Source organism: Anopheles ziemanni, chromosome 2 (genome assembly GCF_943734765.1).
Source record: "Anopheles ziemanni chromosome 2, idAnoZiCoDA_A2_x.2, whole genome shotgun sequence".
Lineage (NCBI taxonomy): Eukaryota > Metazoa > Arthropoda > Insecta > Diptera > Culicidae > Anopheles > Anopheles ziemanni.
The window spans coordinates 7499239-7519268 of NC_080705.1; the positions used below are offsets into that span (position 1 = coordinate 7499239).

The 20030-nt window shown below is 47.2% G+C and overlaps 1 protein-coding gene across 1 annotated transcript in view; it reads right to left on the reverse strand.

Annotated features, from left to right (window-relative positions):
* The window catches only part of LOC131294217 (zinc finger protein chinmo), a 31082-nt gene that overhangs the window by 1381 nt on the left and 9671 nt on the right, over positions 1-20030 (reverse strand). The window contains exons 2-3 of the mRNA XM_058322299.1: positions 798-1018; positions 37-722 (exon numbers count right to left, since the gene is read on the reverse strand). Of these exons, the coding sequence (XP_058178282.1) occupies positions 37-722; positions 798-1018 (907 nt within the window). The remainder of the gene's footprint in view (positions 1-36; positions 723-797; positions 1019-20030) is intronic.

A 20030-nucleotide genomic window follows, 5' to 3' on the forward strand; every position in this document is an offset into this window, starting at 1 on the left:
GTTCGATATCACGTGTGTGTGACTTCCCAAACTTACTTCGACTGTTGAGGTGAATCCCGATCCGTGTGTATGGTATCCGCTTCCGTGGGGGTTGCCGAGGAGCCGCTGCTGGACGGTCGATAGTTTTTGCTGCCACTCACCGGGCTGCCATTGCCTGCGCTCGCCTTGCCGTCCCGCAGCACACTGTCCCGTGTCGCTTCCTGGTGTTCGTAGAACGGACTTCGCAGCGGTCGTTTCCTGTCATACGGTGGCATGTAGGCCGCTGGTTGCAGGTACGGTGAGAAGCTAGAGGCCGGTGTACTTCCTCCGCCACTACCTCCCCCACCATCACTACCACCACCGCCGGCACCACCTCCTGCACTACCACCACCTCCTCCGGCAGCGCCACTTCCAGCGCCCTCATTGCGATCGCTTCCACCACGTCCGCTTCCGACGCCCGCACCGCCTCCACTGCTGCCCCGATCCGATGCACTTCCGACGCCTCCACTGCCCACGCTACTGTTCGCCCCGTTACCTCCACAGCTCGCACTGCCCACCACACTGTCGCTTTCCCGCTTGACCGGTCGGTTGATCGACTCCAGCGAGGACGACAGGCTGTTACGCTGCTGTCGTCGGGTGGCGGGCGATGGCAGATCGTTCGGTGGATTGTGGAACGGCGATTGCGATGGCTGACCGGCGTTGGCACTCGCGAAACGGCCATGTTCCGTGGTGAGACCCTTAACCTGCGGCGAGCGAGAACATTACATTTATCTATCTCCTCTTTTCCGACCGTGGAATATAGAACACCATTGACTTACCTGCAGGTTCTCGGCCGCTTTGAGAAAGCTTTCCAGCGCTTTCTGCGATACGTGCACCTCGCCCTTGTACATGAACTCGAGCAGGGCGTGCATGTTATCGGCGGAGGTGGCCTCCAGCATCACGCAGATCTGTCCCGTGCCGACCGGGGCCCGTTCGAACAGGTCGGCAAAGTTTTTCGAGCATGCCGCCAGGATGACCTTGTGTGCATTGAATACCGTTCCTACGAAAGGGGATGAGAAGATGACGATGTGTCACATTAGTAACAGTTTAGTATGCACTGGACAAAATGTTATGTCAAAACCTTATACATATACTTCAACTTAGTCATTTCGAAAGCATCTGGAAAATAATGAAGTCAACTTCTAGGGTGGGGGGAGAAAGAAATTTATTACAGCTGCAACATGACCATCGTTGCGATACCCGGCACATGTGTTTCTTTTAGCGCTCCCTTTTTTCTTAGTTTTCCCCTACAAACAGCTTGCATTGCAGTGGGAGCGAAAAAGAAGGGAAATTCACACCCAATCCGACCCCTGGTCTTCCCGACCCAAACATCCCGGGGCCAGGCTGACTGATTGACCTATTTTTGAGTGTGTCTAATCACATACACACACACACAAACACACCCTCACACCCTCGATAGTGCTCTATCGTGCGTTCTGCGAAGTTTTACAACCCAACCACAACACGCGCATCCATTGACCACACGCAGCAGCAAATGCGACTCGAGGACGCGCTCGATACAAGATTGTTGCATGGTTTAATGTTGTGGTTCCACGAAAGAAGAGCGAAAACAACCTTCCCAGCAGCCGGCAACATCATCTTGGCTTGGGAGACCGCGCATAGCGCACCACCGGGAGGAAGAGAACGAAATCTGCTCCAACATTGTACTATAAATAAGACTGGCCAGAAGGCAGCTCCACCCGAAAGAAGACCAAAAAAATCTCTAATGCACTGCACCACCACCGTTTGATAATGGTTTCACGCGCGAACAACGTCGTTTTTTTTTTTCGAGGGGCCGAGGGAAGCAACAGTTATTGATGGCGTAGTGGTAGAATGCACCCGATTTCCGACCTAATTCTTACACTTTTTTTTGAACCTCCTCTTTCCTCCCGCTTGGGTGCGCGCTGCTTGTTCCGCGGGCAGGGGGGCAACCCAAAATTCCTCCACCATTGGAAGACCTTGAAATTGAGCGCCCCCCAATGCGATAGGGGCTATGACATCATCATCAACATCATCAACAGCACCGTCAACTGGCTCCGTTGCAGCGGGCAATTCAAACCAGCCCGAGTGTGTGTGTGTGTTTGTTTGTGAAACTGATAAACATGGACCCTCCGTAAACCGACGCTTATTTGCTCAAATATGCGATGTGGCGCCTGCTGGAACTCAAACCCTAAAGGCAGCATATATTTTTCCTGTTTTCTTTGCACTGCTTCACCGAAGAAGTGCGACAGCGAAAGATTCATTTCCGGCACAGAAACGTCCACCACGTGTGCGGTTGATAGAATGTGTGAACCATACGGTTGCAATAAAATGAAAATTTGAAAAAAAACGGCGCAACATAAACTTCACTTCCTAAAGATCGCACTTCCCGCACACGCTGTGGTGAGTCATCATGTCTCCAAGAGGGTATCTTTTTCTCTACATTTCTAGCGATGGCAAATCCTTCTAGTTTGGGTGGCATTTTTACTTCGACATTCTACACTATACTCGGCAGTTAAGTATGTTCCAGTATTATATCTTCTTCTATACATTTTTGATTCCCATTCCTTCTGATCTATGGGCGACACACATTTGGTAATTCGTCCTGTTGCCTCTCCGATGTTGATGTTTACAGCATCATGCTGCCGCTTAGCATAAGTAGATCTTCTTCTCGTTCCGCGGTTCGCAAAACCGTTCGTTCGCCGTAGAAAGTGGAGTTTTTTTTGTGAAATTTTATTCACCAGAGGTTTTTGAACAGTCAAGGCTAATGCTAAAGACCGGATGTGGTGCTGGTGGTTACCAGTTGATTTGGAAAAAAATCACAGAGAGGAGAGGGCGAGCAACATCGTTTGATAAGAAGACAATGTTGCAAAGAGTGAAGTAAGATCTAATGGACAGGAAGATAATGTGAAAGATGTTTGATTTCATTCTGATTCGGAATTTCAAATGCGTTAGATTTTGATTATAAAGAAATCTTACACTACTTAATTTAACTTAAATAAAATATTCAGCAACTTATAAAACAAAATCGAAACCATACCCCGAACCGAACCGTAAGAGAAACAAGCATTGCATCATCTACTGTCGGATGCATTTATAGACTTTTCCACTGCAAGTGCATCGTTAAAACTTCCTTCTTCCCAACCTTGCCTCTCTACATCAAACAGTTGTAAAAGTCCGTCCCGATTTGCGTCACATTGAGAACGCGTTCTGCGAAACACCCAACTTGAAGCCGTGAAGAAAAAGATTAAAAACAATCTTGGACGATCGTTAACAAAAAAAAAAACAACTCTCCTAACATACGCGTGTTTACATTGTGAACCGATGCACGCAAGCGAGGCGTTGGTGAAATTGATGCAACTTGTTAAACACACCTCCTTTCCAACCCCCAAAATTCTCCACCCTCCCGTTTTCGGGGGAAAGGAAGCAAAGCATACCAATACCAAACCACTCACGGGGGTTTGTTTTGGTGAGTTCCACCAAGGGGAAGAGAAAAAAAAGAGGGAAAATATTGAACAGAAATTAAAAAACAGAGTCCGCCAACCGATGCGAGTGCGACTGCAAACACTCCACACCAAATGCGCAACATCTTCCCCGAGCGATGCGAGATTACGACCCGGGGAAAAGGCAACGCAACGCCGATATGCTGCGGCCGAAGGGGCTCGTCGGCGAGGGGCAGCAGTGCAGTGCGTGGCGTCAACGGATCGTTTGCTATTGCTGCACCGAGAAGCCGACTCCCGAAAATGACCGAAAGTAGGTCACGCACATTGCCCAGCGTCGTCTTGTGCGTGTGTCCCAGAAAAGAACATCCCGTGTCTCAGCCAATCAGTGAGGGTTAGTTCTTTGCTCGAAGGTTTTTTTTGTATGCATTGACGATATTTTTTCATAATTTTCGTAATTTTTCTACAATTGTTTAATACTTTATAGTTGTTATAATAATTTTGTATGACACCGTATCGCAGACATAGGTCGAACATTTTCTTTTTTAAATTACTGTTTTACAAAAATTGTACAATTTAAATATTCTCTTGCATCCCACCATGCAATTACCCCATTCCGACACGCAACCAAGTAAGCTTTGCCCCAATTTAATGACCCTTGCGTTGCATTTCGGGCGAGCAAGCTGCGCATTCGCTCGTGCATTCGTTGCGTACATCTTTACGATGGCGACAATTTACTCTACTCGAAAAAACCGACAAGAAAACAAAAACTGTGTCACGCTAAAGATGCGCCTACGGGTTTAATGCTTGCACACGCTTCGCTCCCATTTACGCCCTTGCGTTGATGGTAAGATGGCCAAACGAACCGTTGGCCCCCTCGCACGCACGCACGCACGCACGCACGCACTCGCAGTTAAACATTAACACTCAACGTTCAAAGCGCATTAAGGGGGGAAAGAAAACATGGCCCCAGCCTCGGACGCACACGCGTGTGTGTTTGTACATTTGTCAGCTGTAGAACCGACGCGTCTTTTTGGGGAGCATGGTTTTATGTTTGCGTCCCTATCGTCCCCTCCCGGCCCGGCCGTCTCCAATCCGGCAAACGGATGGGTTGGGTTGCGTTGTGTGCGCGACACAAATGCACATTTCGGTATGGCGCAACATTAAACGGCATGAGAACGTGTGTGAACGAAAGTGGCCTGCGTAATGCACTGCAGGGTTTGCGGGTGCATGCACATCATGCCCCTCTCCCCCCCCCTCCCCCCCCCCCCCCCCTTTCGTCCGGCTAGACGAGAAGAACATTTTTTACTGCGTTGCTTCATTCATCCCGCCCGAAAGAGATTGGGGCCGAGTTCGGGTTCTTTCCGAGCTTCCGAGTCGAAGACGTCGCAATACTGCAAGAAATCAGGGTAAAAAGTAGGTCACTAAATCCGACGCCTAAGACGGGAGGGATCAAGCCAAGATTGCATGCTCGTGGACGTTCTTAGAAATCCATTGCAATAGAATGTTACAATGGGAATTTACAAAAATATATCAACGAGTGTTTGTTTAACTGAATTCAAAGCTACGTTTCAAACTTCAACATGTTTAATAATTCCTCTTCATATCGGTGCCACTTGCCGTAATTTGTTTTGTGTGATTTGTATTACTAACACAATAAATAAGAACATGATTTTCCTTACAAGTCAATCAAAAACTTATTACGTGATTAACTGAATCTTTTAGGCTCTCTCTCCCTAGTTTTCTTACTTCATAAACCGTGTCTCATTCGATACTTCATTATCATTACTCCTAGCGCTGGGATTCTTTTTTTCCGAAAGCAAATTACGCCATCATCCCGCTAATCGCGTCTCAATCTGTTCACACTTTCCACGACCTCCACACGAGGACCGTGTCCTTTTACCTCCCTCCAATCCCTCACACAACACGTTTGAGTGGGTAAAAAAGAAAGGAGCCAAAAAATAACACCCCAAACCCATAACCTCCAACAGACAGACTCGAACCACGCCGGAACCCGACGTAAGGGCAGGTCAGTTTTGTTCATAAAATTGATGCCCCGCTCTTTCGGCAACACGTAGCGTCGTGGTGGAAAGCTCAAAAGAAAAGCGCACGACAGACAACAAACCCGAAACAAAATACACACACACACAAACGCACATAAAAAGCCGAGCATAAATATATAGGAAGAACCCTTTCCTTCGTCATAACTTTAGCGACGCGGATGATTTCCATTTCTTACTTTCCCATTTTCCCTAGCCAGCAGCAGTAACAATAAAGTCGGGGGGTTGAATTGGGAGTGAGTATAATTTTTTTTTGTTATCAACAGAATCCTTCATCTTTGTTGCTTTCTCTGACGCAGATCTATTCGATATCTTTTGTTCTTTTTTTCTAGAGCAATCTTACATTAAACCTCCGGATGGAGGGTGTCCCGTTGACACCTTTTCCTTGTTCACGCGAGCGAAAAAGATAAAAATATTGCCGGTAAAAAAAATTGTCGGGTTTTGCTCGAAACCCAGGAAAGGTTTTCCACAAAAATTCGTCTGGATTCCATTTTTTTTTCATGCATCCTAATTTTTCTTACCCTTGCGGTAACTGACCACAGAAACACAACGCGCACACCATTACAAACGGCGTGTTTATTGGTTATCGTCCCATTTCCTTTTCTGGCGCGTCGCATCTCATGGAGTTTCCTCATTAATTTCATTCATCCGCGGCATGTCAACGGGGAAAAGATAATAAAACCACGAAAAACCCCACCGAGTTCCGGGGAAAGTAACCCCGAACGCCCGGACGCCAGCGGCAAAGAATTGGGTATTGTTTGATTAATTTACTTACACGAACTTCACATGCGGTCGTGGAAAACAACAACACAACAACCACGACGGAAGTTTTTCGGTGTCAGTGGGTCGAAAGGTCGTCGACGGTAGACGGTCGGCACTTGGGGGACGTGTGTTGGGGGAGCATAAAGTCCTCTTTGCGTTTGGCCGACGAAAAACGGAGCGACATTTATACGATTTTCTTTCCCTTTGCGAATGTCAATTGAGCCGGGTACATGCTGTCTTTCGACCTTCACACGGAAAAATGTATTCGGTACCGACGGCAAGACACACTGAAACCAGTTGAAATGGGGGAAATAAAAAAAAACAGCATTGAAAACAGAAGTATACACCGCTCGAGGAGCGGAAGAATAATGCCATCAGGTTAAGAGGGTCGCCAAATTCGGCTTTAACGACAATAATCGTTTCCTCCTTCGGTTCCCGTCGCCTTATTTTCATCAGACACTTCAGCCTCCCGGGCCAAGGTTATGAGCATAAAGCATCCATCCCCCAGGAAAAAGGACATGGGGAGAAGAAACGGAAATAAGATGGATATGATCCTTAGTCGTCGTCGCCTGTCGTCGTCGGTCGTCGTCTGCCTTCCTTCCCTTCCAAAATGTTGCTCCTCGCTGGAATGTTCTCACCCCACATCACTCCACTCACTCGCCCTATTATGCTCCCATTATGCTGCGGCAGTAAACAAACGTACACGATGGGGCGCAAACACACGTACAAACACACCCACACACGTAGGAAGTGGGAAGGAAAATAACCGAAACCCACCCACCAAGTATTGGGCGCCTCCATTTGGGCGCGCGAGTGGTGCTTGTGCTTTTATGTTTTTATTTTATTATCCTTCCCGCGCGGTTTTGTTTCTCCGTATTTTTTTCACCACTTCACCCCGTTTCGCTCCCGTTTTCTTCTTCCCGCCCCCGCCAGACGCGGTATTTGCTCCGACGACTTTCCCTTGAACTCCTTCCGGGCGGAATGGGTGCGCTTCGGGTTCGACCTTTTGCCAGACGCACGGTAGACGCACGCCGTTTACGGCGAAAAGGACCTGCCCTTCCAGGAACCGCCGACGCCGCCACCGCCGCCACCGCTCGCGACTGAGTGACGGAACGTTCGATAAGCCGGGTCGGCAAAGGTGGGAAAAGGTTTCGTCATCATTGTTTGGAGAAGCCACACCCAACCCGCCCGCCGCCCATGGCCAGCCATCCATCTTGTTTCATCATCTACATCTCAGCGAAAAGCGACTGAGCCTCGGGAGACAAAACCGAACCCTCTCTCCCCCACCCGACCGGCTGAAGACGACCAGCCTCCCTTCCCCTCACGGTTCGTCAAGGTCACTTCGAAGCGCGCGCGTTCTGAGCCCAAGGGATGGATTTATGAGTTTTGTTTTCACTCTCATTACAGACAGCGTAACGTGTTTGTGTCTGAGGTGGATTCTTCCGGGGGTTTTTTTTTCAAGAAGACACATCCGGATGGGAGGCATTTAAATCTCTTCACCATTGTCTCCCTTGTCAACCAAGTGTTCCACTTTAAACAAATGTTCTTGAAGGATCATGCACGAGACACTCAGCAAAAATGATTAAAAGAAAGACTTGAGTGCCTCGAAATGTATATTTTTTAAATTTTATTTTTAATCGATTTAGCTCATATGAATGCTCACAATTCACCAGAAGCCCTACCAGGATCAGAATCCATTCGGCTCGAACTAATCTGATTAGCTCAATGAATAAAATTTCCATTATACCCTCCTTCTCCCGCCCCAAGGCAATGGAAATATTAAAAATAAAAATGTTTCAATCGTACCGGCAGTCGCGTCGCGTTCCCCAAACGAACAGTTCCATAAAATAATGCTCCGTCAACATCGGATTAAAGTTTTAATTTACTTTTTTAAACCGAACCGAAACTCCTGCTGCTCCAAGCCAGGGACATTGTGAGCCGCCCGTTCGCTGATTGAGCAAATTGATTGACGTATGCTTCAAATCCTGTCCGCAAAGGCTTGGTGGAAAAAACAAAAGCAAACCCCCGTACGCGCACAGCGGGTCGCAAGCACACAATCGAAATCGCCAGTCCGGCGATGTTTTTTTTCTGCATACTCCAAAGACCATTTTTTAAAACCCTTTTTCAGACGAACCCTTCCCAACCAAACTGGCTGATTGCGATATGCGATGCGTACGGTTATACGGTACGCAAGCCGGAGTCAGCGAACTGAGGAAAATGTTTGACCCCTTCCCGGGGAGACGAAACCTATCGATCACCGACCGCCAAGCTGTTGGTCCGTTTCGCCCACACCTCCCAACCAGAGTGGGTCCCTTTTGCCGGGGAAACAATGATAAATATTTCACAAAATAGCGCACGTCGACTTCTGGTGAACGCAAAGGGAGAGATAGATTCCGGAATATACGAACCGATTCCGTTTGGTCAGGAGGTTCAAGCTCGCTCGAACAAATCATCGAGCAGACCACACACACCTACACACCCAAACCAGCAACCTCGGAGGGGGACAATCCGTTCGTTCTGCAGAGAGGGCCCCTTCCGGTGGCAAGAATTTGGCCACAGAATAACGGACGACGCCACCATGCCAATACTTTGAGAGGAACGAAACGAACGCAGGACACAAACAACAAAGATCCAAGTTTTGAAAAAAAAAAAAACGGAATGGTATCCAATCGCGGCGTTCCGATCCGGTTAGGCCCGGCGAGGAAGGAAACAAGCATCCATCGGCCGATACCTCGTCGGGTAGTGGCGCTTCTCAAGCAGATTTTCATGCATCGCTGAGTCCTACACTCTAAATCGTATTTTCCAACCCGTACTCCAATTGTCTGGAGTAGAAGCGTGGGCGTTCGGCATCCCCCCCTTTGGGCAAGTATATCCGGGCCGAGAAGCGGAAGTCCAGTCACAACTCACCAACGGCGGGCGTCGTCGTCGTCGTCGTCGTGCATGTTGTCCAACAATAAGCGGTCCCGGTCGAGGAGAGCGAGATATGGAAAAATTGGCGAACTACAGAAAAAGCGCTCCCTGGATCTAGAGGGAGGCCCTGTTTTTTTTTCTTCTCCCCTTTAGGACACACAATACGCACCCTGCCAAACACAAACGGAGCGCTTCGATTTTTCCGTTCACTTCGTTTGTTGTCGTGGCGAACGAATTCTGGTGGTCTGTTTTCGTTTCCCCGAGCGGAAGTTTCCCGGCAGAACGGGGAAGAGTTATTCGAACCCTATCGGCCAAACGGGCAAGCCTCACATTCATTCGATTTTGCACCGTACAGGTGCTTTGAGAAAGAAATAAAAAAGTTCGAATGTCGAATGCAAAACACAAAAAAAAACCTCCATTCCGCATAATGTCACCAGCTCCAAGTTCTTCGCAATTCAAAAAAACGACACACCACACCGTTTGCGATGCAAACCGAGCCGGAACAGCGCACATATAGCACTGGAAGCAAGGACAATGATACAGAAGCAACTTTTCCCCACTACAACACACACAAACATACATTTTCTGTTTACCGAACTGATGGATGTATAAGCAGGCAAATCAGCCGACCAAACAGAGAACCGGAGTCCCTAGGCTACGACTTAATTAGCCCGGCGCGATGATGCCAATGATGATGATGATGATGTTGATGAAGCAGCACCACAAACTACCCCCTTTTAATATGAGAGATTTCCCATGAGGATCGCGGACCGGGTGTGTGTAACCTGTAGGGGGTGTTTTCAAACACGGATAGACTATCCCTACTTTGTATCAATAAAATGTTGCATTTATCTAATGGATATTGATTCACTAAACAAAAAATCATTTAAAGGGGAAAGAGTTGAAAATTTGATTCTTTAACAAGATGTTTGATTCATTACTATAATTTTAGTAATAAGGACGAAATAGAATGAATGACAAATTGCGAGAATGAATAACAAACACGTCCATCATAATTTAAATTTCCCTAGCGCGAGTAAGTGAAACATAGAAAATCAATTCAAACGACCTGTCACTACTAATGGCGAAACATGCGAGGAGCACACGGTGCACAAACGGCAAGACATTTGTTACGCCCGTCCATCGCGAGTAAACTAATGAAACGATATTGATCTTCTATTACCCAGTCCAGGTCCGAGTAAGCAAACGTTGATTAATTTTCTTTCCACAGGCCAACCACTATTTACACGGCGTGCTTTTTTCTCTTCTCTCCATTTTCCTCCCTTTAATCGGTTAGTTTTGTCAGCCTTCACCGCCGATCGACCGAAACGGTAGAACACATGAGCAAACACACACGTACAACACACCCTGTGGCGCACACATGTTTTTTGTCCTTCCGTGAACAAGCAAATGTGACAATCGGAAACTGATCCCCGAACATTTGCACGTTCACGCGGTCGGTTCAAAATCAAACGCATTCGCGACGCAACGTGAAGATGAATGCAGCACAGGGTAAAATAAAAGTAAAAATCACCTTACTCATAACGAACGCAAATAGATCCCATCCCCGTTCGATCATACGGACGAAAATTGAAATTCAAATCAGTGTCCAAGCGATGACGAAGAGGCGCGTTGCACAACAATTCGGAAAGGATAACCAGATTTGGCTAGGCATGACCGTGAAAGTGGGAGCCTTTTTCTCCGTTGTGAAGAACAAGAGTCTGAACAGGATGTATCCATATTTTCAATTTCTTTTTTCTCTAATACTGGAGAGAGAAGCAGCTTTTAATGGCAACCATCGTGATGGGAATGGAAAAGACGTGAAAGAATCCATCAAAGCAGCAGGAGAAGTAAAAAAAAAAACTAAAACTTTAAATCAATTTCAATCCTTCAGGTAGAATCCTCCCCTCCTCCCCCGCGCCTCTGTTCCGGATCGGTTGCTACAGTGCGCAGATAATGTTTGGCCCCCAATTGATGGGATGGCGGAACATCGTCAACTGTATCCGTTATGCGCGCACCGATGGAAGCGGAAGGGGAAACAAAAGGAAGCACGGAAAGTGACACAGCGACGAATATCAGAGCGTTCGGAAATGGAAGTGCCTATAAATCAATATTCATTAAACACACGAGAGCAAACCCGCATGAGTGCGAAGACTGGCGGCGGCGGAAGGGGAAAACTTTTGTCGGGAAAATATGCAGAACGCTTTCGCGTTTCACATTCGGGTAGCAAGCAAATCAGAGAATCAAATGGAGGACCAGAAATGTCCTGGGGAATGGAAGATCAATAGAAAAACGATGCAGATGTCGGTGTGGTCACTGCAGGAAATCGATCGTCTCCGTTTCATCCAGTCAAAAGAAGAGGAAAGTCAGTTTTCAGATAAGTTTGAATGTTCGAAGTAAAGCAAATGTATGAACTATCGGAGAGAAAGTGCAGAAAAAGGTAAGAAAAACAGTGAGAAAAGATAGAAGTGTTCACATCGAAGAAACTAAAACTAAAAACTTTTCCGCCCCAATCCATTCGACATGCATATCGGAAAGCAGCGTTCCTGTTTGCATAGGAAATTGAATTGGAAAACACTCACAACGGAGGAAAAAAAAGCGAGGAAAACCCTCTACTGACCACGACCGATGGACATTTGGAGTAAAAAGGATGTCCGAAATGGATAACGGTAGCAAAAGAGCTCGATCAAATGAATGACAGATAGGGGCAATATACATGAAATTAGCATTTTACAAATAGTCATCAATTTCAATTTGTTCACCTCTCGCACTCGCTTGTCCTCCCCTATCGGGGGTTTTTTTTTTTGAGTTTGCCTCCTTTTCCTATCGGGGGTGGTTTGATATGACTTTCCATTTTCCATGCGTTGCAACCAAAGGGGGGAAGAAATTGGTAACAGACAGAGTGCAGCGATCCGTTTGTTGAAAAAAGGAAAAATGAAATGACGGCAAAATGACGTTTGCCTCCCGGAACGAAAGCAGGCATCCATTACCGGCCGGCCACGGCAATGCGATGAGCCAATATTGGCCATTTTCAATAATGTCAGACCCGGTTGATGTATGGCGCCGCACACACTAGTGTGGAGCGAAGCCACAAGACTCTCACCATCCGAAAAGTAAGCCCCCGGTTATGGCGGAAAACTAGGATTCATTTAGCTGATGGTTTCGACCGAGTGGCTTATTGGCCAACGGAGCAGGGAGGATGTTGCGGGCGGGCAATGCACACGAGATCGATGTTCGATTCAGAGGACTAATGGGTTTGCAGGACACAGGCGGCTCACACGCAGCTGCCGGACACTCGCCCTATCTTTTCCTTTCGTTCCGCGTGCACACTATCGGAATGAAAAGTGAAACCAGCATAAACCGATTGATGAAACAGAAAAAAGGGAGACGAGTACATTTGGAGCTCGGCAGGGTTAGCCAACAACCGCGCTGGAATCCGAAGTACGGCGCCAATGCCTCGACGAAGGGAACGGAAAGAAGCGCGGGAAGGGTCCCGGGGAAGAACAAGAGACAACTCTTTTCCTGCGGAACTGCGGAAGCATAGCCCGATTGAATTCAAAATCAAATCAAGCGCATCGGTGTGCGCGCCCCGGGGGAAAAAAAGAGATACTATCCGACAATTCCGAGCCCCCGGGGGAGAGCTTAACACCGAGGGTAGATGTGTGTTTCATTTTTTTTTTGCCACTCCGTTGTTTGCTTGCTTCAATCGGAAAAGCATCACGCACGTGGTAGGCAAGCAAGGACATACGGGTCCGCCATCGAATGGCACAAGGACCGCATCTCGAACGCATCTCCCAGCACACACGGGCTCTACATAACCGCACTCTTCAGAAATGCGCAATGATGGAACTACTCTCTACCGGGAATGAAGAACTACCCTCTACGTCGGGTTTGCGTTCTACTCTGAAAGGGAAGTTGGTACCAACACGCGTATCCTGAAGTTGGCTCTTTTTTTGGTACATCCTTTTTGTAATGAAAGGATCTCAAACGAGGCAACGCATCACGGAGGCAAATGGATTCCATCGGTTTCTCCTCGTCTACAATGGGGGGCCAATAACAAAACGTTGGCAGCAAAAAAAAAACAAGCAAACCCCAGACCGAAGCTAGGATAACAACGAGGGTAAGCATGGTACGGAAGAAAGCAAAAAACAAAACCAAAAGAACGCGCGAACGCCTGGTGGGGAAGAAAGAAGCAGCGGACGGAAGAAGATAAATTCCGAATACATACATTTCCATGAAAATGGAAAATGAATATAAATCGAAATAAATATCAAGCAAAACTGTTTTTGAGCAACATGGAACCAAACCATCGCTTGCAGTTCAGGCCAGCCTCGCGTCATCGGAACGTTTCGGAAGCGAACAATGTAAACAGGCGCACGCATGAAATCTAACCCTTCGTTGGAGGACAACCAGTACAAAGGAGCATAATAAAGCACGACACACAAGCAGAGGGCTTCCAGCTTCCTGCGTCGTGGCTGAAACAAGCGAGCAAAAGGGAAATGCTCTATCATCATCATGATCGAGGATGCGCGATATGATTTTTCGTTTTTTTTTTTAGCGTAATACTTTCACTAGCGGAATGTAGTTTTCCCATTCATCGTTCAAGGATGTTTGTTTCCGCTTCTGGAGTGAGCATTTCTTGCAGCAAACTTTCACTTAAACAACAATCTAAAAAGAAAGGTCTGGTAGAAGGAAATCACTATCTATATCTGTGAAAGGATAGATTATAATCATTTGCAAAATAAACTATATATCCATAATACATAATTCAATATAAACATGGTAGGCATTTTCATAAATTGGAGCTTTAAATCTGTGTAAAAGTCAAAGCGTCCCCCCCGTAAATGACATGCCTAAGCTCGATCGCCTTTTTCCCAAACCTATTCTTATGGTGTGGTTTATAATCAAACCCCAAACAGTCGATTCTCTTTAATAATACCTCCCATTAATCCTCTCGCGAGAAAATAGAAGACAAATTCTGTACATTTTTTTCGTGAATCCATTGAAAATGTGGCCGATTGTAGATCGACCAAGTTGGTTTGGGGTACTAATGGAAACGTTGTAGGATCTCATTGATACGCCCAAACCCAAGATACTATCAATAAGATGACGATAGCTTGAGCGTAAGCATGGGGAATATGTGTGTGTGTGTGTGTGTGTGTGTCTTTGGGTTAGTCAACCGAATAGAGTTGTTTCGGAAGTGATCCTTGCAAGCAGAACACTTGGAACACCACACAATCACAACACTTTACGTTTGTTTGGGTTTCGTTTTTACACCCGGCATCCCTGTCTCCCACACACACGCACCTACCACCTACCTTCAATCGACGACGGCACACCTTTAATGCCGTCAAATCGATGAATAGCAAACAATACCTTCGCCTCCATCGAAACCCTCGTCTGGCGGCTAAGAAGGAGAAACATATGTTTATAAATATCTTCACTTAGCGCGCCATCGCAGCCTAGTGCCGTGATAGTAGGCAAGGAGGAAGCAAAAAAAAATACTCCACAACGAAACGTCCCCCCGTCCTTCGGTGAAGTGAGGAAAGTAACAGCCAGCGAGACATCGTAAAGCCTCGTTTTCCTGGTTTTTCCTTTCACACCCAAAACCACCAACCAAGCGCGTGTACTGGAAGGCAACGGCAGTACTATACTGCTACGCCACAGACACCTCATACGCCCAACCTTCCTCCATCCATGATGCTGGAGAAATTGTATCGTTTTATTCACATTTTATGTTTTCCTTATTTTCACGAGCACCCCGCACCCATTCGGTGAGATTTCCACCCGCGGCCCGGGTGTGGAGAGTGTGTCTCGTAGGGAGAGAGGGTATCGAATTTTCCTTCCGGCCAATCGAGGAAGCACAATAACATACCCCACATAAAAAAGGGAAGAAAATATTAGGACATACTAAAGGAGAACGCCGGCAGGCGGGCGCGGGTTGGCGTGGAAGATGGAGTGGAGGTGGCTGGTAGCAACTTACGGAATTTTCTCTTCTTTCTTGTTCTCCCCCCGTTCACAGCACACCACGCCACAACAGTTCACACACCACATCCCGGACGCTTTTATGGGTCGAATCGTCCTCTCAGCTGCGTCGGAGACGGCAGCCATCGACCCGAAATGGGCCTCGCCAGCCAGCCGCACCCGCCCGACACATTTTATTTGCGTCGACGGTATTTCCCGCTCACACTCGCGCGCGCCGGGTTTTTATTACGGCTTGAGCAGGTCCGGGAAGTTGAAGAATTTTTATGCGTGTTTGTTTGGAATAATGAAGACGGCTTTATCGGAATCCTCGAGACGCCGGAGAACGACGGCTTTCACGCCACCCTCCTTCCGAGGCACATTGTCTGGGGGGGAGGGAGGGAAAGGACCACATGTGTGTGCGTGTGTGTTTCTTTTCTGGTTAAGGGCTCGACCCCGACACCCCCCGAAGGCTCACACCTTTTCTACCCCTCCTGCGATGTGGCGCGGCCAATTTTGGACGGAAAATCATATGGGTGGAAATCGAAAGGCCCTTCCACAAAAGCACAACAAGTCACCGTTTCCGAACGAAATCAAGTCATACGTCCAACGATAAGCAGCCGAGGGTTCGAAGGATAGCAGCGTTCGATAAAAAAAAGTCAAGACGAGCATGTGAACGCATCAGGTTTTTTTGGTGGGAATTGAGGCATCTGTCGGTCATGCAATCTAATAATAGTCAAATACATATTAATGACCGACGAACGATTAAGACAACTGTTTCATTCTTGTACTCTTTGGTCTTCAATAACTGGAACAAAAAAAAGCGGTCGAAATTAAACTTTTAGCAGTATTCACGGTCTTTTAAAAATCCTCTGAAGACATTGGTAACGTCCGGCACGTTGTTTAAATATAGTTACCAGATACCCATCATGAAGAAAGTGTTCTGTTAGTCGGACAACGTTCTTACCTAAAATAAAAAAGAAGAGAAAAAAGAAAGAACATTAGTATCGAACAAGAGAAACGAACTGTTTCGTTGTTTAATTAAAAACCTGAAAGCGCAATGAGAAGTGTAAGCGCATTTGGTCGGAATAAATCTCTGATGAAAGCGCGGCCTGTAGCTGCCGGCAACAGCGGGAAAGTACTACGATTTCCTTTCTAGTTTCCCTCCACTCATTAACGATTTTCCTGTTCCTTCCTCACCACCGCCATGTTCCCTTTAAATTCATCTTTTTTTCTTCGTTTTCTCATCAACCAAACACTAGCGTTGGTCCGATGTTTTCGTCCCAGGTTTCCGGGTGAGTGACACAAGGAAGAACAACAAGACTTGACCAATCAAAATCCCTGGTGGAGAGTGCGCAAAGAACAAACCAAAAGTCCTCCAAAAGTCCGCCTAGCGTTGGGAAATGCGTATAGCGTCTGTGAGGGAGAGATAGAGAGAGAGATGAGGAGAAAAAAACAACCCCCGTTGCGTATCACTGTCAATTGTAAAGTCAAACATCGTCGTCGTTGTCGTTGTCGTCGTCGGCCGGTGTTTTCTCGTTTCGAGTGAAGCCGTTCCAATTCCATCATCCAACCCACGCCTAAAAACGGTACGGAAAAAGGACGACGTTCATTTGGCAGCGCGCTAGACGGTAGCGAGCGTCATTTCGGGGCCGGGGCCGTCATGATGAACGTAAATAAAAGAATATAGGGATGCGAAGGCTACGGAAGCATTTCCTTCCAGCAAACGACTATTGGAACTCGGTGCGTACGAACGGGAATGGGGATCGATCCTCCACTGTTCGGCCCCTTCTTTCTCTTCGATTAATATTTCCCAACGGAGCGACCGGCACACATTGGTAGGATTTTGGTCTTCGATAACTCACAACATTCGTAGTCGACGAAAAAAAATATATCAATTCTAAAAACCGTTTCCCCCCTCCGCCAGCGTTCGATTTTTCAACCACCACCACCACGAAGGCAGGTGAGTGAAGATGAAAAAGTAAAATAAAACAGAAACCATCCACCGGAAGGACGCAGAAGGACGACCGATGGACGTATTGATGGACGCATCCTAGCGGCACATCCGTCGTTCAATTCCGAATTAGATCGAACCGGAGCGCACACAAACAAACCAAGCTGTACATACGGTGACGTAGTGAAACTCCTCACAGTTTTCACCATAATTTTTCCGACCCTCTCCATCCGTTTCACTTCCGGTTATTGAACAGCGTTTTCCAGCGTTTTATTTTTTATCGTACCTCGAGAAGGAAATGCTGGCCAAAAATGAAAACAAAAAAACGCAATGTCCAAAATGCCTGCCCCAAAAGCAAATAAAAACGACGATCGCTGCGTTTGGCTCCGTCCGTTAGCCGCCCGGTACCTTTTTGGACCATTTGACACATACGCAATTTTTGCCGCGTGGCGAGGAGATGAATTTGCTTTGCCCAAGTCCCCGGTGGTGGTAGGCTCGACGACGTCACCTCATACCGTCACGACAGCTCCGTCTGGTGCTGGAGCACACAAATTGGATGGAAATACGCTGATACCGCCGCCTGGCGGAAAACAAAACGAACACGACCGGGCGAAGACTTTTCCGGAGGTGGTGTGTGTTCGTGGATGTTTTCCCTCCTGCTCTCGACAATCGAAGGACATGGCCAGAAAATTCCCCGTCTGCTCAATTGGTTTGGAGCTGCTTCCCTTTGATTCAATTTCCCTCCCATCCCAACCCCCGCACCACTTTATACGCATCTCCGCTTGCCTTCCCTTCGGTTTTTTTTTCCTTTTTTTTCCTCCCAAACGAGAAGAGATCTTCCGTGATTGCAGCCGTTCGCAAGCATACATCATCATTGGTAAGGATTCCTGTACAGAACCGAAAGCCGGTTCGGCTGTTATCAGGTTTCATTTTCTAAATACTAGAACACACCCGTTTGAGGCCGACAGCATGGGAGAATGAAAGCGCCAAAGGGAGGTGGGTGGCGGTAGACATTTTTTTCTTCCCCCCCGAATGCTGGCACATTTATTTATTTTTCACTCGTTTAGGCTTATGGCAAAAGGGAAAAGGAAGTTCATGAACAGGCAAAAAACTTTTCAACACGATGGACCAATAACTCCCCCTTGATCTTCTTTGCCTACGTTGCGCCCTAAATGGTTCCATGGCGGAGAAAATACTGCAAAAGATAAGGCTGATGTCAGGGAAAAATCGACGTGAAGACGGTGGAAAGCACACCAGCAGAAAGTACGGTGCTTTCCAGTCTCAAGAACGAAGCTACATTCCGGTGGAAATGAGCTACGAGCGTCGTGTTTTTCCCGTTCGCATCCCCCGCCACATTGTCTTATCAATCTTGGTCTGCAACGAAGAGAGATCGCCATGCTTCCCTTTTTCCCTTTTCCGTAAGTAATAGTTTCACGTGATGTTCTATCGCTCGGACTCGGTAATGACAAGGACGCCCGAATGAGGAACGGCCCAAAAGTTTTTGGACCCCGTTTCCTGCCGTAGATAGAAAATTGCTTTCCAAGGCCCAACTGGGTGGAAACTTATTGCAGTACCTATACCCGCCCGCACGACGCTCTCGTCTATTTTCGCCAAATGGCACAACATTGGGCCCGAGTCTCCCGCAAAGCTGCTTCCAACGAGCTCTTCTGCAGCAATGCCGATGAGTTTTGAAGTATTACAGGCAACCATATCGGCTGCAGCATTGGAAAAATCCAGGGACGCAGGAAGAAAAGGGAAAATAAGTTTCTCCATCGAATATCATCATCAAGCATCGCTTCAATCCGAGATGCTAAAGCAAGCGATAGAACAAAGCGAACACAAAACACTACGAATTTCCACCAGCAGCAGCAATGCGGGAAATATGCTAACTCTACGCACAACAACACGAGCGTCAAAATCCAACACGGACTTGACGACGGAGCACAGGGAAAACATAACTTCCGGTTCAGGCCGCTTCCACCGCGATTACCCGGAAAAGCCCGCGTTCCCAACAAACAAATGAGCCGAATTGGACGGATGATGATGGTGGTAGATTGATTCGATTGCGAACCGAGGGCAGGGGTTTTTCCTCGCCCAACGTCCGCAATCAGTCCGCTGGCTAAAGGATTAATTCCCTATTTTGCTGAATGTGCTGGGACATGTGAGCGCATAAAGCCGCTACGATTTCCCTGCACCATTGCGGATGCGAAAAGCCCCCCACAATTGGATGAATTGGATGCTGGAGGATCAGTGAACCCGGTGCTAATGGGTTGCCGCACTACGCGTGTGGGGGGGAAAATGCATTCGCCAGGATTAGGTGAAAATGCGTGCGTTAAATAGAATGGCAGTGGTTTCGTACGATAAGCCGAGCGATTGATGAAATTAAACTATCAAAGATTAGCCGTCCGATACACACGGGCCCGATCGAAGGGGGAGATGCATAGAAAGGATTATCGAACCAGGGAAGAAAAAGGATTATTTGTTAGCGTTTTGTTTTTTCTAAAATTTGCTGATAAAACGAGTACCATTCGTGGTCGAAAAACTACCAAATAAACTAACCACCACTTACATTACAAGTCATTATGCAGATGAATTTGAGGTACACGTTTTTGAAACTGACACACAACGTCGTTAGTTTATCATCTACCGTATACATCAGAATAATGTGGAAAAAGGACATCGGGATCCTCTGTATCCGGCGTTCCATTTTCAACCTATTTCATTAACCCGTTCTATGTGCTGGCATTCATTATTCATACACCGTCGTGCGAGTGCTTGCTATCGGAGGAAAATGCGTATGACGGTGCAAAAGAACGACGAGGCTTCTCATGATAACGTGGGCCCGAGGTTTTTACCCAAGAAGGAACAAGGTCCGTCGGAAAGGGCTGATTTTCCCGGCAATAGTTGTTTCGGGTGCAAATAAGACGAAGCCGTGCAAAACACCGA